The 25,416-nt window shown below is 45.5% G+C and overlaps 1 protein-coding gene across 12 annotated transcripts in view; it reads right to left on the bottom strand.

Moving 5' to 3' along the window:
• The window catches only part of LOC105479340 (solute carrier organic anion transporter family member 3A1), a 324,288-nt gene that overhangs the window by 33,100 nt on the left and 265,772 nt on the right, over nucleotides 1–25,416 (bottom strand). For all 12 annotated transcript variants that reach the window (XR_011626118.1, XR_011626117.1, XR_011626119.1 and 9 more), the window contains 3 exons: nucleotides 15,264–15,428; nucleotides 9,575–9,773; nucleotides 7,338–7,476 (listed from right to left, as the gene is read on the bottom strand). Coding sequence is in view for 9 of the 12 variants with exons in the window: in XM_011737283.3 (XP_011735585.2) it covers nucleotides 7,338–7,476; nucleotides 9,575–9,773; nucleotides 15,264–15,428 (503 nt within the window). In the remaining 3 variants the exon portion in view is untranslated. The remainder of the gene's footprint in view (nucleotides 1–7,337; nucleotides 7,477–9,574; nucleotides 9,774–15,263; nucleotides 15,429–25,416) is intronic.

The following is a 25,416-nucleotide window of genomic DNA, read 5'->3' on the forward strand; positions in this document are numbered from 1 at the left end:
GGAAGAAGTAAACAGGGGACAGAGGTGAAAGGGAGAGTCCCTCACGTCCTCCTTTTTATACTTTTTGATTTTTGAATCATATAAATGTATTTATTAAAAATTGAAAATGTTATAAAATAAATCAATGAAAGGAGAATAGCACATCACTGAAAATTGTATTTCTGTTCCACCTTCAGTCATTAATTTCAACTGAGAAATGTTTCTATTCACATACAATGATGAGAATAAATAATTACAATAAAGCTAGAGACCACAAAAATAGAAAAATGACTCTCTGGAATCTTGGATTTGTTTTCTATTGATGAAGGAAGCGGTCAGCATGCCATTTTGACAGCCGGTATTACAAGAACAAGATACTCCTCAGCAGTGTTTCAAAATACTGGCAAATAAAGTTGTTTCCTGCTTGTTCTCCCCTCCCCCCCCCCGCCACAATCAATCCTGATGATCGATTCCTATTAATTGTACAAAGGAAGCAAAGTTCTAGGTGGAAAGATTATTTTTCTAAGAGGATGGTATAGGGATATTTGTATGAAGAGCCTTCTGTGGAAACTTGAAAGGTAGAGGATCACCCCTGGAATACTGTTTTTACTTTTCCTCCTTGAAAGCAGTTACCAGAGAGACATGAAAATTTCTTTTCTTTTTCCTTTTTTAGAGATGAAGTCTTAGTTTGCAGTGCAGTGGCATGATCACAGCTTACTGCAGCCTCAAACTCCTGGGCTCAAGTGAGCCACCTGCCCGACTAATTTTTTTTTTTTTAAATCTTTTCAGAGATGGGGGTCTCACTATGTTGCCCAAGCTGGTCTCAAGTTTGGGGCCTCAAGTGCTCCTCCCCTCCTCAGCTCCTGAGTAGCTGGGATTACAGAGGCATGCCACCATGCCTGGCTCTGACTGTCTCTAGAAATATTCATAAAGGGAGTTTACCAGGGAGTACCACCACAGGCCACGCACTCTTCCTGCTTTTGCCTGTGAGATCTTTGATCTTTTGCACCTGATATCCTAATAGCTGAGATAGCAAAGAACGTGGGACACCACCACAATAAAGTGGGGTGTCTTCCTTGGAATGGCAACATACTTCTCTGTGTCCCAGACACTAAATGGATTTTCTCATGATTCACTGACGTTCCTCAGACATTCTCCTGTCATTTATTACTGTCTTTTTGCAGCTTAGACTCTCTTCACTTCATTGGTTCAACCAAAGCTGGTATTTCCAGGCATAACCCTTAGATCTCATCACAAAGGGTGCTAATGGCAACCTACAAGCTCAAGGCAAAGGGGACACTGACAAACTGCAAGAAGAAATATGATCTCTTCTTCCCTTGTGGGGTCACTGGCTGAAGAATAAAGGCCAGGGAGAAAAATTCTGACATGAAAGCAAGACCTCCTCCCACCTTGCACCCCGGTAACCTGTGGCATGTGAGCCTGAGCACGTCCTGTTAGATCTTAATTCTCTCCTGCTGAGGGGAGAAAGGGGGTTGTTCTCTGGTGAGCAGAAAGGCTCACTCTGCTCCAGCTATCTAACATAGGACACGGTGGGGAGATCACGGAAAGGTGAAAGGTGTGACTACAACTCTGAAGGAACTAGGGGCCCCTCTGTTTCTCCCTCCAGCTTTCTCTCTTCCAACTCCAAACCTGCCTGCACCATGAGGTCCAAACTGTCACACCTCAGCCTGTGCACTCTTCCTGCTGGAATGTCCTTCCATGCCTGGCTACCAAACACCCACTACCCTTCATGATGAACGCCTGGCCCTGCCACGCCTCCCCCTCCAACTCCTGGGCTCAAGTGAGCCACCTGCCCGGCTAGTTTTTTTTTTTTTTTAATCTTTTCAGAGATGGGGGTCTCATTCCCCCATCCCCCAGTGGGGAACATGCCCACTCCCTCCTCCCACCCCTGCCCCACCCACAGTCAATTTCTACCCAGCAGGCCTGACATTGCAAGTTCACTGATTTGTCTACATAGCTGCTTCCCTCTTTTAGAACCTAACCACCTAACCTTTAATGTTGGATTTTTTAAATTAAAAAAAATCTGTTCCTCATTGGAAAAGTGATAATCATTTTAGATAATTTTGAAATAAGCAAAATTTACTTTTTCAGCCCCTAACCTGAAGTATCCATCTATGAATAGCTGGCTATATGTTCTTGCAATATTTTTTATGCAAAGATATGCATATATTTAGATATTTCTTTATCAAAAGGGATTATTATCTATATATTATTTTACAATGTGTTCTTTTCACTTAACTGTATTGTAAGGTAAGGTTAGGTGTTGCTTTGGGTGCTCCCTTGGACATAACTCTATTAATAATACGACATCTCATTTTATAGTAAATATGAGCTCCTTTCTCTAGTACTGGTACTGGTACTAGAGGTGGGGGACCCCTGCTATATGGCACATCTAACTCTCCAGTTGGTTTTTATAGTGGCAAATATGGTCATGGTGAGAAGAAAAAGACTGAAGGATGAATACTCAGTGTCAGCTTAGATGCTGACCTTTTTCAAGAAAGATACAATTTAACATGCCTCATCCCTTCTATGACAGCAGTGGTTCTTAATTGGGGGCGATGATATCCCCCAAGGGACATTTGGCAATGTCTGGAGACATTTACAGTTGTCGGAACTTGTGGTGGGGAGGGCAGGGGTGGCATCTGGTGGGGAGAGCCCAGGGATGCTGCTAAACACACAGTGCATAGGACAGCGCCTCATGAAAATCCATTATCTGGCCCAAAATGTCAATCGTGCCGTGACTGAGAGGCCCTGTATTAGAACAGCAGTTCTTCATCCTGGTTACATATCAAAAACACTTGAGGAGCTTTAAAAAATACTGATACATGGGTCTTACTCCAAAATAAGGGAATCAGAATCACTTTGCTCCAGCTATCTAACATAGGACACGGTGGGGAGATCACGGAAAGGTGAAAGGTGTGGGGCTGAGAGTGGGGCTCAGGCCTTATGTTTTAAAAGCTCTCACGTGATCCTAATGTGCAGCCTATATCGAGACCTATCACACTGAACCATGCGCCTGCGTCCATAATGGACCTGTCCTCCTCCCTGCCACAGAACCTACTTGGCATTTCGCTGAAACAGGTGCTCAATAAATATTTGTTGCCTGGAATAGGGGGGATAAATTAGTGATCTATCATTAGTACCCTACAAACTGCAGTGCTGGACTCATACTGACTTTCAACATTCTAGTGGTGGCTGATGGAAGTTTTTTTTTTCCTAGTCAATTATTCAGTACATCAGAAGGATACAACTTCCAGCAATCAGTCCGCAGCATACTAACATGCTTCTGTTGGAATAATGACTTCTGAAAGTGAAAGGTACAGAAACAATCTGGACAATACATTCACGCCAAAGGAAACTTACAGAATTAACTCACAATTTTTTTGGTCACCCTTCCTGGTCATATGCAGTGAGAAGAATTAGAAGTTGTACATTAAATGCAGGCCTGGAAACTTCCACTGCTATCACTCAAGGAGATATAAGAAAATAAAAAAAAAATCCAATCCAGAGCAGGAAGAAAAGCTTACTATCAGGAAACTGCTAACACTAATCAGATTTCCCTATAATCAGAATTATCTGATCAGTGACTTATTTACATCTAATTGAGTTACGGGGAATTTTCACGTCTTGATGGAAACCATAAAGTGGTAAGTGGTGAGCAAGGATCAGGTTTTTAGTATTGAAACTGGCACCTTCTGACCTACCCACCTGCCAACTGCTAAACAAGAGAGTGGTATTACCCCTGGATCCCTGGGGCTCTCGGAGGTCAGTACGGGGCCACCAGCTGGGTGTTGAGAAAGCCTGGGCCCTTTATCCAGAGCCATGGCTGACGGTGAGAATGCAAGGGTCCACAACAGAGCCCCTATCCCTGCAGCTTAATGAGTAAATGAGCCATTAGAACAGGCGAGGTAAGAGCCTTGCTAGGCACGAGCAGAGGCAATAGTGGTTTGCAGGAAGGGCACTAACACAGCCCTGGAGGAAGCAATGAGGTGGAGAAGGCTTCTCAGCAGCGGGGAAGGAGAGACAGCCCTGACAGATAAGACAGCTTCGAAGGGAGAGACTACTGCAGATAAGAGAAACAGCATGTGCAAGGGCCCAGGGGCAGCGAGAACTCCAAGAAGTTCCACTTACCAAGTGGCTCTTTAAGAGGTGAGAGGGCCTGTAATCCCAGCACTTTGGGAAGCTGAGACAGGTGGATCACTTGAGGTCAGGAGTTCAAGACCAGCCTGGCCAACATGGTGAAAAACCCTGTCTCCAACAAAAATGTAAAAAATTAGCCCGGTGTGGTGGTGTGTGCCTATAATCCCAGCTACTTGGGAGGCTGAGGCAGGAGAATCACTTGAACCCGGGAGGCAGAGGTTGTAGTGAGCCGAGGTTGTGCCATTGCACTCCAGCCTGGGTGATAGAGCGAGACCCTGTCTTGGAAAAAAAAAAAAAAAAAGGTGGGAGGAATAGGGAGGTTGAGGCTGGAGAGGCAGCCAGGGCCAGATAGTAAAGGCCAAATAAATGTCTCAAACGAGAAGTCCATGTTTGAAGAGGTAGAAAAAAGGTGGACATCTTAGGGGAGGTGCAGAAGAAGACACTATTTTTCCTTTCTTGGTGTCCATGTGTACTTGACATTGGACAGATCCTACATTCAAAAGTCGGATCCCCCACTTCCTACTGCATGGCCTTGGCCAAGTGACTAACCTCATCGGTATTCAGGAAATAAAAAGAACATCTATTTCCCAAGGTTGCTGGGAGGATCAATGAGATAATATACACAGGGTTGAGGCCATGGGTGGAAGAATTGACGAAACCAGGAAGAATGGCTGAATTCACATTGGGGAAGGTGGAGAATTCCAGGGGGCCACTGTGAAAAGGAGAAGGAGGTAAAAGGTTTTAGCTTGTCAAAGAGTTTTTTTTTTTTTTTTCTCCTGAGCTTGGAGACAAGAAGAGTAGAGAAAAAAGGGGGAGAGGGAGGGAGTACATGCACCAGGAATATAGCCACCATTTGGCATTTTCTCAAAATGCTGCAGCAGAGATTTAAAGGATTTAAATTGCTTTTCACTCATTTATGGATGTTGGCCTGAGATTTCTCTGACTCTGGGCCAAGCTGCCATGGGCCACGAGTGACACACGGAAGGCCCCATTACCTGGACCTTAATAGGCTCTTGACAAACCTTGCTGCTGCTGCTGCAAGTTTTATGGCTGTGGTTGTTTTTAAGGCTAGACTGTCACAAGGGCTCCTTTCCAGGATAAGCATTGCTCTGGGCCTCCAAATCCCTCATCCACTTGTTGGAAGCCAGGGCATCTAGAGGTCTACCTCTGCAGGGAAGGCATTAGTATGCCCCATCCCAGTTCTGGGGCCTGGTGGTTTCTCCACCTCTGCATTGCAATTGCATGGGAATACCGTCCTTGCCTCACCTACACCCCAGCAGACAATGTGAGGCCTTGAGTAACATGAATAAAAGGCAGGTGTCTGGGGGAATAAACAGTAGGTCCAGAGGTAAGCAGAGGAGCTTGCAGTCTGATAATTGCGTTCTCCAGCTTTGCTGTTTCAGCAGCGGGATGTAGCCATAGATGGGCCTGGTAAGGCTCTTATTCAATAAGACTCCTGTACATGCAAGATCAGGGGAAATGCAATTTTTAAGATAACTTTTTTGGTCAGTGCATTCCCTGGAATAGAGACTCGTTTGGTCTCAGGACACTAGACTATATTGAGTCAATTTAATTCTTATAACAGGACAATAACCGAGACTGATTTATAATGTAACTTTCTGAATATTAAAATGTTAATGAAATTGTTGTCATGAAAAATAATGGCTTGTATTTTTATTTGAACCATTCTCAAGGCCCATCCCTTCTTTTAAAATTTATTTCCACTCACATAAAGAAATTGCTTTATCATCTAATTTTAAAAAATCAGTTTCTCTCACCCATCACCCCATGGTGATTTATTTTCTCTATAGAAAATGTTGATAACTGGTCAGGGATCTAAATGTTAAACACAAGGGAAAATGAAATCTTTGAAAATGAAAATAAATGATCCATTTTTCTTCTTTCAGAGAAACTGCTACTCCTGAAAGATATAAGATGTAGGGAGAAGCAGCAGCTAATGATCTCAACTCTAAGTCCCTTGAAAGCTGCCACTGGGGGTTCATATTTTCCTTCCCATTATGCCTTGCACAGACATTCATGGAGTGCTTCTGGGTGCTGGCCCTTGCTTAAGAAATCCAAAGACCAGAGCAGACGACAGACACTTCTAGCAAATCACCGTAATAAAATGAGAACAGTGTATTTAGGAGAAAGAGGTACCAAAGGACTTCAGAGAGAAGAACGCCAAAGATAAAAGAGGGAAGGGATGGTTTCAGAGGAGGGGATATTGGAGGAGGCTATTGACTGGTGAGTAGGACCTGTCGAACTGGAGGGAGGTGTATGAAAAGACAGGCTGTATGGGGGAAGCTGAACACCACAAACTGAAAGGAGATAGAGCTGAAGACACGTGGCACCTAGAACTGATCTTCTAGTTGACAGAGTAGCATGAGAGGGTCACTTGCTATGTTACAGAAACCCTTCTGACTGCAGTGTTGAACAAAACGCAGGACATAAGGGGCCATCCTGGGAGGCCAGGTAGGAACTACTGCACAGGTCCAAGCAAGAGATGGGGAGGGCCTGCACAGGGCAGTGGTGGTGTGGGTGCAGCAGGGCAGGTGCCAAGGACTCCTGGAAGGTGGGATCAGCACCACTGGATGACCTGTCACTTAGCATCAGGTTTTCAGGGAGAGAACATGGAAAGCTGTGGGCTGACAGCCAGTTGTAAAATCCATGCTAAGCAGGAAAAAGCACTCTACCTCCCTCCCAGAAATGTGTCAGGAACATGGAAAGAGGTGGGAGGCATTTAGTCAGGAGGAAAATGGCAAAGTGAACTGGGTAGGAAAGAGGCTGAATTGGTGTCAGAGTGTTTCAGGTCTGGAAGAAGTCTTTCCTGATAAATGGTTTTTAAGCCTCTCTTGACATACTTCTGGTGATGGGGAGCTCACTACCCATGCAGACATCCTATTCCATTGACACTCTGCAAGCATCTTGAACCACCATATTTTCCTTTGGTTCCATATATACAGCTTCCTTTGAATTTTTACTTCCAGTTGCACAATGAAACTTCCTACAAACCCACTTGATTTAGCAAGAAGACCTGGATCAGTCCTCTCATCCTGCTGATGGAACATCTTCCACTACAGCAGGGCAACAGCTAAGAAAAAGTCACAGGGAAGGGGAACCACCTGTGCAAAAACTTGGGTTTTAAGCCACTTTGGCTGCCTGAATCCCCTACCCCATCCCCTGCCCCATCCCATTACCGTGCTGTTGCAGCCAGCGAAGCAGGCAGACAGGTAGGTGATGCCATCTGCCCCACACACTGGAGTGAAGGAATCAGTTTGGCATTCACAGTTATTATTGCAGGGTGAGTAGGGGTCCAGGGCTGAGCCAGGTGCTGTGCTGGAAAAGAAAGGAAACACGGAAGCCATTAGAAACAGGTCAATTTGGAATCAGATGACCCCAGTGACAGCCTTTCGCCTCTGCTGTGATGAGTCGCATGGTACCCTGCTTATGGGATTGTTACCTGGTTCTCCCTTCCCTTTTCCTTTTCCAACCTTAACCCTCCCTGTCCAGCAAGGAGCAGCCCAGGGCCACTGCTGAGAGCTATGTGGGTTGCGCCCTGGCCAATGACGCCAGCTTAGGTGGTGGGCTGGATGGGAGCTGAGTCCACTCCAGCCCCTCTCATGAAGTGAGGAGGAAGATGCTTTTGATCACTGGTATTGATGTGTCCTCTGGGCTGGTGGCAGTTGGGACTCTGCTCAGGGCCACCTGCTCCATGATGCCTCTCCTGATTGCTATGGCCTCGGCTTACCCCCGTCCTGAACAAACACCTATGCCTGCAACGCTGAGGATTTAACTCCTTCCCTCTTTGGGCTGGTTCTTGTCTCTGCTTTATTCCTCCCCTGCAGTCAGGAAGCCTCATGATGCTTACTTGCTACACTGCTACAACCAGACTGGCTTCCATCATTATTGTCTAATTGATTCAATGTCCTGAGAAAAATAACACTAAGATGTTTTAATTTTTCCTTTGCATCATTAAAGGCACAGTTATCTAGAGCAAGCAAATTGAAAAAAGAGCAAAAGGGTAGAGTGAGTGTATTAGCTCTGGAAGACAGGAAATGTTTCTTCTTTAGTCTGATTATTTTCAGCTCTGTCTCCTAAGGTTCAGAGCACTTCATGATAAAGATGATGATGGCGACACCTGGCAATTTATGTGTCATGCACTATTCAAAGTACTGCATGGATTATTTCATTTATTCTCATTTTAACCCCATGGGCTTTAGAGAAGAAACTGAGGCACAGCCAGGTTAAGTGACTTGTCCAAAAGTACAGAACTCATAAATGGTAGAGGAGGCATTGGAACCAGGGCCATCTGACTGTAGGATATACACTTTTTTATTTTTTTTATGGAAGAATAACATCATTATAGTGAGACCTTGTGCTCCTAACCACTACACTTTACTACTTGGGAGTCGAGCAATCTGCTACTTGAGACAGCTGTTATGCATAGCATGTGCAAACAGGAAGAAGCTATATCTGAACAGGAAGTGAGGGCCAGGCTGGGGTGGGGATTGGAAGGGGCAATCCCGTGGTGGTGTAAAGGGGAAGGAGAGGCATACGGTGCCTGGATTGTGCACAGACATACAGAAAGCTGCCTGTGCTCTGCTCTCCCACTCTGCCTGCTCACTCTTGTGGGTGGCAGAGAAGCCCTGGCTCCACTGCATCTTCTGGCACAAGTGTAGGAGCAGCCTGGGTGGCCTGCTTGGAAGAAGAGTCTGGCTCTGGAGAGAGAAACTGGTAACCTGAAGGCCAGCCATGCTGCAGCCTCGATGCTCCAGGCTGGATTTCCAAGGCAGCCTCAGTCCCGTGTGGAAAAGGGGACAGCTATTGACACTGGATAGCTAAGACTCCCCATAATTCCCTCTAAGGGCAATTCTCACTGGACTCTAGTCCCAAGTCTTGGGATAAAAACTAGGAAGAAAGAAAAGCGGTCCCATGAGAACTAACTTCCTTATCTTCCTCCCTCTCTTCCCTCCACCTCCCTTTTTCTCTCCCTTTCCCCCGCTACACTTAAAAATACCTGCCATGGGCCAGCTCCTATAATTGCCATGTGAGCCTAATGACAGCTTCTGATAGTTTAAGGGATTGTTGAAATCAATTCTTTCTTCTATTTTGAGCTGAATTTTGAACTAAAATTTTTATTTTCTATCTTCACAGTTTTCCTAAAGTCAAATGCCAAAAATCGTGATGTGAGTGTGCTAGGGAGGAAATGGTTTCTCTTCTCCCCCAGGGCTTCCCCGCCTTTGAGTGGAAAGGTCTGCTCTCTCAGCCCAGAGGGTTCTACTGATTCTCCAACGTGGAGAGTAAGATGCAGAGGCAGCATTGATGCCTCTCCTCGGGTCACTAGGAACAAAGCTGGCTCCCTCAACCTACTGTGGAGGGAGAGTGCTAGGGTCCCTGAGCAGGCGGGAGGGCGGCAGACACTGCCAGTACTCACTTGTTTCCATAGGGAACAGTAACCCCAGCCACAGGGCCAGTGTCGCAGCCCAGGAAGAGGAAGGAGACATAGCAAGCGGTGGAGACCAGGTTGACGAGCATGGCCATCCGAATGGCCCCCAGGGCAGACAGGCTGAGCTTCTTCACCAAAAGACCGCCCAGGAAGATACCCAGACAAGCACACGGGATTGCAGTCATCCCTGGAAGGAAGACAGAGGGGCAGGGCTGTGAACAGGGAAGGTGGGGCCAGTCCACAGATGGGAGGGTGGAAGGCCTGAGGCTGAGTCCCGTGAATGCCCAGTGACCCCACTGCAGTGTCACTGCTTCCATGGGACCCTGAAATCTTTAGGAAGGGCCTGATTTATTCCCCCAGGGAGCTCATGGAGAACTGGGAGAGACAGACATAAAGCAACTCTGTTTCATGAGTCTAAGTGCATGCACCTGTCCTGCTAAGTGGGGCACCCTCAGGAGAAACACAAGCTTAAGAGGGGACTACCAAGAGACGGAGTCAGACAGACTGGGAACACAGACATGCCTTCGGGACAGTAGATATCATGGAGCAGTGATGTGCTCTGTGTGCATTTTTGAGATGTGGGAAGGGGACTGGAGATCATTTAGGGATTTTCTCCCCGTCTTCTTAATAAGGCAAGAAGGGAGGGTTTCGCAGAAAATACGGACGCTCTTTAACCTAAAGGTCACGGAATTCACCAGGCCATAGAGAGAGTCTGAACCAGCTCTGCCACCCCTCAGGTAGTGGCATCAATCAATATGTTTTGTAGCTCTTGGTGACTAAATGGCATATATATTTTTTTCCTTTCTCTCTCTTCTGCACAGGGCTATCTGCAAGGCAGCAGGACCATAAACCTGTTATTTCTGATTCGCAGAGAACCATGGAATTTTAGAAGGACCAAAGGGTTCCAAGCTCCTGGGTTGGTTTTGCCCTATTCTGATTCATTTCATCTAAAACTCAGCTTTCAATTGCCACATGTCATTTATCTACCATGTAGATTACGCATGGCCAGTTTTCCAGTCTAGGTTGCCTTCCTGACAATCAACAGACCTCTAGGTCAATTGACTACATTAACTAGCTGGTATGTGCTAAGGGAATGCAAATTAATTTTAATATTGGGGTGAGAAAATATAATCAGGGGGGTATAGCTCTGCAAGAAAATAGCACAAGTCATACTTAAAATGACATATAATATCTCTCTATCATCTACTGCTCTTGGAATATCTGTGCTTGGTTTTCTTCCCTTGGTATAGAAGCGATCTCATGAGCCAGCTCCTGGGTGCATCTTTATCCTTGTCCCGTGCCACACTGCCCACCCCAACCATGCCACTGTCCTTCCTTTCTCTCCCTGGGGCAGGCCAAACAGTTCCAGTTCCCCAGGCTTTGCACGTGCAGTTCCCTCTCCTGGGACACGTGCCCAATGTGTTTACTTGGCTGGCCCCTACCCTCTTCAGACAGGTTTCCCAGGCCACTCTGTAGAGATCCACGCACCCCCACCCTGAGATTCCATACTGTTTTTGTGGCTCTCCCAGCTTTCTGAAGCAGCCTCACTTATTTTTGGGTTTCTTGTTTCTTGCTCTCTCTCTCTCTCTGCTAGGATACAGCCTTCCTATGGACAAAAACCCTTTTTGTCTTGTTCAGTCCAGCCTAGATTCTCTGTGTCTAGCATGGTACCCAGCACGGAGTGGGCATCCAAGTATTATTTTCAGAATGAATGAGCTAAGGAACAGATTGGATCTGTGTGAATGGACATCAGTGACAACATGCCCACACCCAGAAAGCAAGCCTGTGTTTTGTTTCATTTCCTAGCAGAGACAGTGGGGGTGTCACCTGTCAAGGATGGTAACCATGGCAATCACAGGCTTTCACACCTTTTCTCCAAGCCCCCTCCCTCCCTGATGTGTGTGCTGTCCTTAACACTGGAGGAAGTGATCAGAACTTCCCTGAAATTCCATTCTCATTACGTTAACCTATGCAGATTGAGTCCTTTTTATCTTCACTCACAAATCAACACCACTAGCTCTTTAATCACCTGTGTTACTCTTCTCTGAGCTCTGCCCCATTTGCTGATGACTTCACAGGGGGTGAAGGGGGACCAGTGCTGATGCTCTGGAATGACTGCCTGGGTCTCATCTCCCAAGTCTGCCTTCTCTAACTGCCCACTGCCAGTCCCTCTTGCAGCCAGCCTCCAGAGTCCACACTGACTGTACTGTTGCCAAGGGCATGGCACACACAGAGGGCACCCGTGCTGCTTGCCTGGACTGCCCAGTGCAGGAGAAGGTGCCTCCTGCCAAGCACACTAACAGACAGAAATCACTGGGAGACAAAAAGGTGCAATAAGGCAGAATTGTTTGTTTGACCTTCTGCCCTGAAGACTATTGATTTGTTTGTCGATAGAAGACGAAGGCATCTGTTCTGAAACAGAACACGGCCCAAAGTTGAAGCAACTGTGCAAATGTAATCAAAATGGAAGAAAAAGCAGCAGAGGAGTCAGCAGGTGAGAGATAAACTCTTCAGGCGCCGAAGGGCTAAACCTGAGAGATCCCAGGGATAACAAAGAAGTTACAACTTTAATTATAAAGAGGTATATTTTGCCCTGTCTCTGTCAGGCAGATATTAAAGGCTGACTGCATTTTGCGAATACCTCTTGGAGGTAAAATTTACCAAGTGGTGGGTGGTAGAGGGTTATTTGTGTAAAAGAAAAACATAAGACTTGTGGTACCCTGGGTGGTAATCTGGCCATATTGTTGTGATAGGGTTTTACATTTTATTTTATTTTTTGATTTATTTAATTTTTCAAGACGAAGCCTCGCTCTTGTTCCCCAGGCTGGAGTGCAACGGTGTGATCTCAGCTCACTGCAACTTCCACTTCCCGGGTTCAAGCGATTCTACTGCCTCAGCCTCCCGAGTAGCTGGGATTACAGGCGTGTGCCACCACACCTAGCTAATTTTTGTATTTTTAGTAGAGACAGGTTTTCACCATGTTGGTCAGGCTGGTCTTGAACTCTTGACCTCAGGTGATCCACCCGCCTCAGCCTCCCAAAGTGTTGGGATTACAGGCATGAGCCACCATGCCAGCCCTACTTTTAAACTGAGATATGTTATGTCCTGTGAAATACACAGAGCTTAAGGGAACAGCCTGATGAACTTTTGCATCTGTACACACCCCTGTAACTACAGCTTAGATTAACCTTAGAACATTTCTAGCAGCTCAGGAGGCTCCCTGGTGTGCCTCCCAGTTAGCTTCCCCCAAGGGTAACCACTATTCTGGCCCCTATCACCTCAATTAACTATTCCTCTTTTTAATTCATCTAAATATGTGCTCTTTTGAGTCTCATGTCTTTCAACTCTGTGAGATTCAACCACATTGAGGCATGTATCAAAGTTCTTTCTTTCTCATTCTGTGTAATAGTTTGCCATAGAATATTCTATAATTTATCCATTTTACTGTTTATGGACATTTGGGTTGTTTCAAGTTTGGGTCTATTATGCATAAAACAGCTCTGGACATTATTACATATGCTACGTAAATGAGTGAACACAAACACTTATTTCTGTTGGACAGATGACCAGAAATGGAACTGATAGGTCACGGCATAGACATATGGTTAGCTTTGTTAGGCACAGCCAGAGTTTTCCAAAGTGGTGGCACCAATTTGCATTCCCACTGGCCGAGTATGAGAGTTCCAGTGGCTCCACATCCTCCCCAATACTTGGTGCTATCAGTCTGGTGGATGTTTAGCAGCATCTCACTGTGGTTCCAATGTACATTTCTCTGATGACTCATGATGGTTAGCACCTTTGTGTTTGTTTCTTGGCCATCTTGTGACATGACAGGAGATTTTAAAGGGGAAGATCAGAAAACATCACCTTCCCTTTCCTCTCAGCAGACAATCTGACTCCTATTTTACAGAGAAGATGAAGTCTGTGGAGCTGTAGCTGCCCCCATGCCTGGCCGTATCACCACACTCTCAGTAGTTTCCATCACATGTCCCTCCCTCTGCTCTTTCAGGAGAACAGGTGAACTCCTCTGTAAAGGGAGTTCCGTGCAAAGTCTTCTCTGATGAAGAAGGATAAATCTTGAAAGGTTAGCAGGTTTTAATCAGTCACATAAAGTAAGAATATTCACTCTCTCTCCTGCAAATCCCCAGCTGTGGGCTCCTTTCCCTCCACTGAGAAACCTGCTCAAGTCTTTCCTGTCCCGGCAACCACATAGTCACCACTCCCTCCCTCAACTCCAACACACGCCACAGGCCATGTCCTCTCTCCTTTCTCCCCTGGCTAAGTCCCGTGCTCACTGTCTACTCCTTCCCTCTCACGGGCTGCTCTCCACACCACAGAACAGGTGCCACCACTGCCACTTCAGGAACACAGCCCTGATACAGGCTGCAAGCCATCCTCATCATTAAAGCCAACTGGGACATTTGGGCCCTCACCTTGCTTGACTGCTCACATTGCAGATGGCTGCTTTCTTCTTGGAATCATCTCACCCTTGACTTCCATGATCCACATTCTCTGCATTTCTTTTGGATGCCGTTGCTTAAATTTCTCTGCAGACTCCCCTATTTCTTCAGGTTGGGGTTTCACCTATCTTTTTCTAACTCTACACATTTTTTCCTATGTAAATTCCACTCCAGTGTCCTCAACTACCATCCATTTACTGAGGCAACTGAATCTCCACTACTACTTATAACACAGATTATCATCCCAGAGACCCCTCTTGAGCCCCCAGCTAAATACTGGACATCACTTAGATATGCTATGGGCATCTCACACTCAACAGCTTCAGGTCTGAACTAGAAACTTTGCACAGATCTGATTCTTCTTCGTTATTTCCAGTCTTTACAACTGGTACCCCAAGCTCTCCAAGCCAGAAACCTGAGAGCCGTTGTTGATTCTTCCCTCTCGTTTAACTGCTATGTCTCTGTTGCTGTTGTGTCCACTACTGATCAACATCTCCGCTGATTAACTCAACAAATGCAGCTTCCTGTCACTTGAAGTAAAGGATGATATACTGTCACAAAACAAAAAGGAAACTAAGACATGCTGCAGGACCACATTCCTTACCCTGCCTAAGCAACACTGCTTCTCATGAGTGCAAATTGTTTTTCTTTACTATGTCAACTCCGAACAATTGGCAGTAGAAACCTGTAGTCTACAATTTAAAGAACTGTAAAGCCATGCCTGACCTTGGGGAGAAGGAGTGTCATGATCCATTAGTTATGTCTGCTGTGGGCACAGGGAAGAGTAGGGGAGTGTATGGCTTCCAAGCTCTGCATGTGTTAACTATAGGTTTCATGCTGCCAAGAATATTCTTTCTTTATGTAGCTAAAACCTGCTAACCTTTCCAGATTTATCCTTCTTCATCATATCTTCCCCAAATTTCCCATTTCACACCCATCTATCAACTTACTGGCCTCTCAAATGTACATTTTATATTTTCACTCTTTATTATCATGTGCTTTTAGCAATTGCTCCAGGCAGGCAAATCTTGCTCTAGGCAGGCAAATCTTGCTCTGAGAATACACTTTAAATTCCTTGTGCACAGAGGCCACATATATCTTGTTGCTGTAGGCCCAGAGCAGAGTGGGGTTCTTCAGCAGGGCTCAGTAAATTCTTAGTGCCGTAAACACAGGACACCCTCCCCCGACCCTCTCAGGGGGCCTGAAGACACACTCACCAAGCAGCTGGTTGGCAGAAGAAGTGGTGAGGTTGAACTGCTGCTCCAGGTACTTCCCCAAGAAGGCAGCGAAGCCAGCCACCACTGCAATCTCCATGCAGGCGGCCAGGATGATGCAGGTGAACACAGGGTTTGAGAGCAGGTGCTTAGTGACCTTTGGGATCACTGCAGGGAGAGAGAAGGCTGACATTCAGGGTCAAGGTCACACCCTGTGCTCCCATCTTATAGCCTCCTGCTCCTGAGGCCCCTTCTTGGCCTGCTCTTGTCCATTTCAGCAAACAGCATCCAGAGGCACCCAGTTGCTCAGACCAAAATCTACACCCCATAAGTCATCCATGATTGTGAAATCTCTGCCTTAAAAGCATACACTGACTTGATGCCAATTACTATCTACTAAAACAGGAGAGACTATACCAGGACTTTTCTTACAGCTCACTGGACACACTAAAAAATTTTTAAAGCAATCTCAGAAGGTGTGTGTGTGTATAAAATAAATTATAAATATCAATATATTTAAGTATATGTCCATATACCTGTTGATGGATCTATATATATACGTGTGTTAAGAAAATATACTTAACAGTTTCAAGAAAGATATGAAATTCTTGTGGTTTCCAAAATGTGTACATGCCTAATCAAACCCCTTCTTGCCATCTTCATGGCTACCTCTCTGGCAAAACTTTTCATCAGCTCTCACTTGAAGACCACCAGAGCTACCCAACTGGGGTCTTAGTTTTCACTCTTGATCCAATATAATCATTCCCTGGGTAGCGGTCAGTGAGATCAGCTCAAATCAGTTTCCTTCTCAAAACCCTGGAATGGTCAAAATCCATATGCTGTGCCATGGCCTGAAGTCTGCCCCTCAGTGATCTGATCACACCCCCTAGCCCTTCATCTTCCCACCCTCCAGTCAAGCCCCAGTGGCTCTTGCTATTTCTCGCTTGCACCCAGGTCCACCCCACCCAGGTCTTTGTCCTTGGGGGTCTTCCCTGTACAAGAATGCTCTTCCTGTAGATCTTTGCTGAATGTGTTCCCTTCTCCCTAGGGGGTCTATTCTCATCACCTGGTCTACCCTAGAAGAAGCCTCCCACTCAGTCCAGGTGCTCAGGGCTTCTATGAGAGCTGATGATGGGCGAAAGTGCTCTGAGGTTCATGCACCACTTTAATGACAGAGCCGGAAAGTAGGAATTGTTGAGGTCTTGTATTTCATTCTTTCTTTATTTTTCTTAAAGCATGTGGTTTCGTACGCCACTAAGACTTCCCCTTATATTGGTGCTTTTAAAATAGGAGATTCGTTTTTTAAAAATCCTTTGGAAACAAGCACATTATTTGGATATTCCCAGCAATCAGAATCGTTGGCATGTGGTCTTCAGCCAAGTCTCCTAAATTATGGTATGATGTATTCTGGCAGTGTGCAAGAGAGCTTTGGGGCACCAGGACAACCCTGTCATTTCAATATTTGTGCCATGATTTAATGTGTCCTTACAACAAAGCTGAAATACAGCTGATACATCTAATGTGTGGTTTCATGGCTGTTACGGCTTAAGACACTGCTAGGTTACAAAAAGTAAGTAGATTTAAAGTTATTTAAAGAGAAGTCTTAGGTGCATAATGGTTCAGGTGGAATGCAAATAAGGCAAAAATTATAGAGGTGGTATCCCAGAAACTAGTTAGGGGAAGTCTGTGCTGCTGCGATCATAAAGTGTGGAATATCTGACATGCAGTTTACTTGTTTCCACCTATGCAAACAGAATAGATAAAACACAGAGTCCCAGAGGAAGCAGGTACTACACCACGTCTAGGAAAAACTGATCAGTGCCGTGGTGGCATGCAAAATAAACAGGTGGGCAGGGAGTCTCACACTGCATTCCAGGGTGAAGAATTAGCCAGCTGTCCTAAAGAAGCGAGCTAATTATACAGGCTCAATCTGATCTCCTAGGAGATGAAACCTCTAAATGGCCCAACTAATTAGAATAAAATAATAATAGGGGATGCATACGTTTTTAATGTTAACAGACAAGCTCAATAAGTCAAGAACTGGCAGATATACAAAACTTAGAATTTATCATTTCTAGGAATGGTATCAAGTTTCAAGAATGAAAATCTACATAGAAGACAGGCATCTAAGGGTTCTTTGACATAACACAAAGAACTTAGTTATGCAAATGGACTGAGTCAGATGACCAAAAGCTTGGAATTGGCAAAGCCTGAGCAACCGAATTCTATGTCCTAACTAGATGATAACCAGAGCTGGTGGCCTTGGCTGTTCTGTGGTGGTTCCTTGTAAAATTCCTGAAACCTTAGGAGGCAACTCTCTGATTAAATCAATGAACGAATAAAAATAACACTTTTAAAAGGGTATGAATAAGAATAAAGATAATAAGAAAACAACTTTAAGTCCATGGTATTAATACACTTATACCCTCCTTGATTTTAAGTGTACTGGCCTTTATGTGTGGGTTTTGTTTATTTTTACAGGGTTTAAAACATTTACCATCATCTGAATTTTTAGAAATATCACTTCAAATAAATGTTTAGAAGTGTTTACCTTTATAACACCTATATGTAAATGTTGGGAAATTTTCCTGTGTTAAATCCACATTATGTTTAAACTATGGTCCAAATATTTAGAGGAATCCTGACTGTGAATTATTTAAATATGTGGATTGTTCAACAAATATAGATGAATTCATTGGGCTTAAACAGAGGACAGTGAGGTAAGCATTTATCTTCATGTACAGAAGCCCCTTGGATGTTAAAACTCTGTCCTCATAAATCACTACTGATGAGTGAAAGCTGATTTGCTATAGTGTGTGGCACACTGTGATGGTGTAGTGTACCCATGGCAAGAGACCTATTGGTCATGCCACAGAACAATAAGTTTCACAATGTAGTGAGAACAGTATGGATCACATCAGGTTATAACAGTGCCTCCTTGTAATGAATACATTTGAATGTCCTGGCGGTTTATATGTTTTGGCAAGTAATAACGCCATTTCTGCATCACAGTGCTCTTTTCGAATAAAGATATCTAAATTCTGGAAACATTGCCAATGTCAAATAGGCAGGTTGGGGACATTCCAGGAAAATGATCCTCTGCCATGCTTTCACTGTGGCCTTCATTTTTTTTTGTTAGGGTGCAGAATCTTCAGAGTCTAGGATTCCTGAAGAATAAAGCACCACAGCCACGCTTGATCACAAGTAAAACTGCTGCTGGGCTGATACCTCCAGCATTTGCTGATTAGCAACTTTGCTCTTTGGCTCAGAAATGACACTGATGATGATTTCAGTTTGATCACATTATCTATTTAGGTCCTGGTATCTCCCTGTCCTTGTTCAGAGTCACCATGATTTGTTTGGCGATGAGGAAGGCACTGTTCAACGAAGGCAACTCCGGTTAATGGAATACTTTTATACTTCAGCAAGCAATTTAATTATTCTGGAGATAATTCCACTTCAGTGGGAAGGATTCCTTCTCAAGATAGGAGACTGCCTGCTTTTGTCTTAATATCTAATAACTAATTTCTCCTTGAATTAGATGTGAAAAATCATTAGGTTTGAGAATGATATGACTGAATCATGTGACTTGAGGAAGCCTCAGTGGGCCTTACTTGCATGAAGAACATTCTTTTTTTTTTCCCCTCTACCAAGGCAATTTGCCTCCAGAAATGACAGTTTCCTCTTGGGTTCGCTATTTCCTTCCAGGTTCTTCCTCCCATCCCCAGTTTTTGTTGCAATCACTTGTAGTACCCTCAAAAGATGATTGCTTTTCAAAGGCTCAGCCTACCTTCCAAAACCCCAGTTTGAGAAGGGCTATTAATTAGCTTGGTCCTAGGGCCAACCCTGTGTTTCAAGCTTTTTCATTCAAATAGATTGTTAAGCCTATAAAATTCTGACTTTTTAAGGAGGTGGCAGCTAATGGGGTGACCCAGGCAAACAGAAACTGGTGAACCAAGGCCACATCAGGCCATTAAACATCTACAGACTCTCTTAGCCATGTACCCCCCACCTACCGATTTAGCCTCAGAACTTGGGAGCTGGAGGTGGGAGGTAGGCTGGCTTGAATTATGCAGCCTCACCAGCTGGAGAAACCTTTTCAACTCTCATTAGGAGCCTGGTACCGTCACCAGCAAGATGAACAAAATTGGAAAGAGCGGCAGGAGAGCGGTCTCTAGGGAAAACAGGTTTTCTACTACTAGTCTTCAAAAGAGATTCCTGTAGGATTAAGGGTTCTTGGAAACTTATAGGTCCTTCAGGATGGAGAAAGGCAGATTTTAGAGGAGTCATGAAAACTAATGTTGACAGAGCATTTCCTTTGTGCAAAAATGCAGTTCTAAATGCTTACATATCTGCTCATATCAAACCTGTGATCTTGGGACTATTAAATCCCCCATTTACAGATGAAAAAACTGAGGCAGAGAGGGGTCCTATGGTTAGAGCAGCACAGCAGAAACTCAAACTCTGGTACCTGCTGCCACGGCATGTGCTTGTAACCAGTATGCTATTCTGGTCTGGCTTCTGAGCTGCTCCTGGTTTGAAGATTAAGCATGCAGGCTACTCCTGGTAGTCAAAGGTGCAGCTTAATTCTAAGAAATACTGATAGTAATAGCAATAATAATAATAAAAAATTGCTACTTAGGTTGGGGAAAATGACCAGATCTGGCATTCGGGGATGTATCTGGGACTTAGTCCTTTTTTTTTTTTTTTTTTGTGGGAAGAGAACTCGGAAAGAGAGGGAGGGAGAAATATTAATAAAAGGAAGAAAGACTTATAGAGCTGAAAGAGGAGGCTTGTACTGTAGAAAAGGTTTTGCTGAATGAGGTTGTATAAAATAATGGCTAAGAACCTGGTCTAAGGAGTCAGGTAATGGGGATTTGAATTCTGGCTTCAAGGCTTTAGTAGATGTGGAAGTGACTGGAGCACAGAACTCCATCCCACAGACTGCTATAAAGATGAAATGAGACCCAAGTGTGTAAAGCATGTGGCCCAGTGTCTCCGGCACACAGGTGTGAGCTCAGTATGAATCATAATTAATATAAAAGAAGTGATTCATGGTTAAGTCAGGGAGGAAACCCTGAGGCTCCTCGTCATGTGTAGTGTTCCTCGGAGCCATGGGGATACACGGTTTGCTGCAGATGTATCTGTGTGTGCTGCTTGGTGAGCTAGCAGAGAAGGGAAAGAGCATGGGGTGGGGCAGCCACAGCCATGGAGAAGGTAGGCTGGGCTTAGTTCCCGGGCCATCTCTGTGGTCAAGAAGAGCTCCCACCTCTGAGGGCCAGGCAGCAGGCCAGGTCAGGAAACAATGTACCTGTCCATGGCCTTGGTTTCCATGTCCAATTCCCTGGAATTGAAGGTGCCCCAGGCAGTGGTTACTGTGGGGCTCAGTGTACCTGCTGGACTCTCGGTGTATTTCTGCTTTTAATCTCTCTACTGAAGTTGGCCTTGACTTTCTTTTCCTTTGATAACATTGCTGTCAACACACCACTGTCAGGGCTCCCAAGAAGGGGAGATGAAGCTAATGCATGCAACTGCTCAGTAATTACAATGGTAGCCAATGCTTTTTCGGTTACCAGTGTTTGATGGGGCACTGTGCTAAGGGCTTTTCATTTAATTCTCACAACCGTTACAATAGCAGGTCGTCTTAACATCATCATTCCCGACATGAGAAAACCAAGGCTTCATTGAGAGGCTGTAAATTCCACCTTGCCCAAGAATCCAGAGCTGGGAGGTGAGGGAGAGTGGATTTGAACTAAGGTCAGCCTGAGCTCCAAAGTCCACATTCTTAACATTCAGGTATTTTGTGGGGACCTGAATCTATAAAAGTTGTTTTTCTGAATGTTGAGTTGCCATGAGGAGCTTCCCAACACATGAGACCCACAGGAAAGAGAGAACAGAGAGGCAGGGAGAGCTTAGATGAGATAAATGACAGTCTTCAAATCATAACTTAAAAGGGAAAGGGGAAGAAATAATAAAGATGTAGAAAAATACTGTGATGGAAGTACAGGTGTGAATCCAAGGTGTGGTGACTCCTAGGAAAAATAGTGTCATGGAATAGCATCAAAGTTTAGCAACCACCGAGTTGGTTGCTTATGTGCCCCGTGCAGGCTTAAGCCCCCCACTGGATGCCCTTGCCTGAGTCCTTCTCTTCTCACAAGCCAGAAGCCACCTGGGAGCAAGGATGGAGTAGCTCCATCATTAGATGTGAGCACCACGCCCAGTAAGAGCAGACGCTTAACAAACTCAAGGTGTCTTAAAGAATCTAATAAATTAATTTAAAAATGAAGGAATGAATCGCAGAGCTTTGAAGGGTTAACTGTTACAGCCTCTTAAGAAACTTTGAGGCAACATAAACAAACTTATGAACAAACCATTAGTGACATTCCACAGGTTCACTGTCTGGGTGGAAACACATTTAGACTCTTGCTTCTACAATCAGGGTGAGCTTATTTGGTAAGTCAGTCCCCTGCCAATACATGTCTCCTGCCTGCACAGATGCAGGAGGACCAGTTCTGACCTGTTGCCCCCAGAGGAGGTCAAAGAACCCCCATGGCTTCTGGCATTCATGTGCAATTGGGAGTTCACATAGAATCATCTAGGGGGCTTTGAAAACATCCAGATGCTTGGACCCCTTCTTTACCCACAGAATCAGAATTCCTGGGCTGTGGCCCACACGCAGGATGGTTCAAGAAACTCCCCAGGTGATGCTGACTCAAACTCCTGGCCTGTGGGGCCAGAAATCCAGAATGTCAGTCTCTTCTTCATTTACACTGTCGATTCTGGAGGTATCTAAGTCATTCCCTTGTGTAGGGGTGGAGGAAAGCCCAGGTGGGAGAGGAGGCCTGCAGCGTCTGGGAGTCTTCTAAAAGCAAGTGCCTGCCACACACTGGCCCCAGATGGGGCAGCCTCCGGCTCCAGGTTCAGACCCAATGTGGTTTCACTGATTTGGATGAAGTTGCCTCCTAACCTCTGTCCTGGGCTATTGAGGACCCCAGGGGAGCGCTTCCTAACACCTTCTCATTGCAGGTTTGAGAGAAGCAGCTACCGGGTTTCCTTTTGACCATCCTCTGGAGGTAAGAGGTAGAGAGTAGTGCTAATTTTGCACAGAAAAGCTCGTGGCTTGAGTGAACAAATAAGAAATGATCAGCACCAGAAATGAGTGTTTAGAATGAAATCCCAATGTTGCCTGAGTGCGGCCAGGCTGGGATAACTCCCCCATCAATTCTATTGATTCCTTTAAAGTCACCAACGCTTCATAACCCCACCAAGAAGGCCCAAGAGAAAAAGAATCGTGTGGCTGCCCATTAGAAAATTTAAAGCACGAAGCAAGTGTCTGCAGAGGCCCAGTTAGCTTCCTGCAAGCTGCAGCTCCAAATTGGCGTCACCCCAGTCATTTCTGTCCCTCCGGAGTGTGAAGTCAGAAAAGCGCAGGCTCCACTCAGGATCACAGAGATGAAGAAAGGAGCCTCGGAGGTAGCAACGTCTTATTCAGACTCAACATGGTGTCTTTCCAGGTCAGAGGCAGCAGAGAGAAAAAGACTAAGGGAATAGTCTTTTTGTAAGCAAACAGCCGCTTTCACTGCTCCTGGCCAGCCCCTAAGAACCTTCTCTGAGAGAGTGGTGGCCCACCTCCGTGGCAGCAAGGCTGACTGCATTTGGCATTCATGAAAACTCTAACAATGGGGGCATTCACCCTGGAAAGTCTGGAAAGAGAAATACTGACATTCACAAAGAAACAGTGGGGGTGAAATACCCGATGGACATAAATGCCCATCTTTAAGCCTAGAGTTCCTGATGTTATTGCCTCAAGTGTTGAGTTTACAGCAGGCCTTCTCAGAGCCTTCATATGCTAATATATCACTTATGAATTTCCACGAGGATCACAGTGCCTACAGTGTTCCAAGCTTATTCGCTGAGTGAGTCCCCTGCCATTACACGTCCCGTGCCTGTACAAATGCAGGAGGACCAGCTCTGATCTGTTGGCCCCCAGAGGAGGCCACTCAATGAACCCCCATTGCTTCTGGCATTCATTTGCAATTAGGAGTTCACATAGAATCATCTAGGGGGCTTTGAAAACATCCAGATGCTTGGACCTCTTCTCTACCCACGGAATCAGAATTCCTGGGCTGTGGCCCACACGCAGGGTGGTTCAAGAAACTCCACAGGTGCCGACTCAAACTCCTGGCTGGAAACAAGGGCTCCTCAGATAAAGTCCAGATACTTCAGAAGGGCAATGCTAAGGCTTTCAATAACTCATTCATAATTTCATGAAAGCCTCCACGAGCAGCTTCAGGTACCAGGAACTGCTGGTGAGGAAGCGGCCCCTTGTCTGCCTCCTAGCATGACCTTTTCTAAAACCAGACGTCTAGCTCCCAACAATGTCTTGGGCATTCCTGTCCATGTGTCTCTGCTTATCCCTGTCCCCCATCCCAAAGTTCTTCTCTCTCCATCCATGGGGATCCTGCTCATCCTTCCAGATTGGGGTGAAATGCTACAGTCTTTAAGCTAGTATCTCCAAGTTCCCTCTCTCTGGTCCTCAGTTCATCCATTTGAACCTCCTGTGAGCCTTTCCACTTTCTACCCTGTATCCTGGAAGCATTAGCCAAGTGGCCACAGAGTTAATGTGAATAAAACAGTTCCGAGTCACATGTCTGAGGAGTATGAATCTCAGAGAGGGTCAAACGGCACACAGGTTCCCAAAGTTATTTGGCCATCTAACCATTTCCCCATCCGTCTGTTATTGCTGCTGCTGATTTGTTTTTCCCTGAGCATCTCAAGGGACCCTAATTGGGAAACGCTGCCTTCTAATTATTTCCTTCATTCTTTCACTCAACACACGCTCCAGGAATATCAACAAAGTGCCAGGCATCATGCTAGGCACCCTCACATAGTTTGTCTCAGGAGCTTTGCTGAAATAACTTGAGAAGTGCAGCTGTAGCTTATCTATGGACCTATCCCTCCCGTGCTGTCCACAGCAGGTCCCCTATTAATCAGTATTGATGAGAACTTAAGCCAGTGACCAGTCTGGTCTGTGGGGACCTACAAAAACAACTCCTGTGACATGGCAGAATGTAAATCACAGCCTGGCACAGGATTCCAAGCATTTGGGAGGGCAGATGGTCTCCTTTACCATGGAATCAGGAAAGAAAAAGTTTAACGGGAAATCCACACACAGGAAGAACATGGTTCTGAGGACGCAGTGCATGATTTAAAAAAATGCTCAGCTGGTTAGCTGGCAGAACAAGGACTCTCAGATCACCAGGTTCCTCATAACATTATGCTGAAAGGCACAGGGTTTTAATTAAGAAAAATGTAGCAGAAACTGACAGCTAGATGGTAATGGATGGAGGAGGCCAAGGTGCAGAAGCATGAGGTGGGCGCCTGTGGCCAGGCATGAGCTGTGGAGAGGCATGAGCTGGGTCCTGTGGCCAGGCAAATCTGTGGCTCCTGCTGAACTGTGAGAAGCACAGTGGTGGGGCGGGGTGAATGTGCTCCCTGACCAAGATGTAAAGCACCTGCCAGAAGATGGGTAACTGACAACATGAAGCCCAAAGTCCCCAGGGCAAGTCAGTTTTGGCTCCAGGGCTGGCACATCCTCTACCATTCAGCAGCCAGGGTGCCAGGAGCAGATCCTCTCCAACAAAGGTAGTCACGTGTGGGCCGGTGGTGGCACTCAGAACACCTGAAGCTCTTGCCAAGTCTACGTCCATGGATTGGTCAAACACAGGCCAAAACCCTGAGTGGGAAGTAGGAGACAGGGGAGCTTTAGGGAAAGCAGCAATCCATTTACTCCCTCCCCTATCAAACAGCAGGCACTGAGCCTCTGCTGTGTACCAGGACACGAGCAAAAACAATTGCAGTCCCTGTGTTCATGAAACGTACAGTGTAAGTGAATAAAGGAAAATTATTCACGCACATAAAGGAAAATTACGATGTGCCTTGGAAGGGGTACCACCGGGTGGGGAAGATGTTCCTAAGTAATGACACATGAGCTGATGTCTGAAGATGAAATCAGAATTCCAGTAGAGGGAACAAATGCAGAGTCCTAGGAGGAAAGGAGCCTGGGGTATAAGGAGAACTAAAAAGAGGTCAGTGAGGTGGGCGTGGAGGGAACAGGGCATGACTGGCATGAGAAGGGTTTGGAGGGACTCAGTGA

This window comes from Macaca nemestrina, chromosome 7 (assembly GCF_043159975.1).
Source record: "Macaca nemestrina isolate mMacNem1 chromosome 7, mMacNem.hap1, whole genome shotgun sequence".
Lineage (NCBI taxonomy): Eukaryota > Metazoa > Chordata > Mammalia > Primates > Cercopithecidae > Macaca > Macaca nemestrina.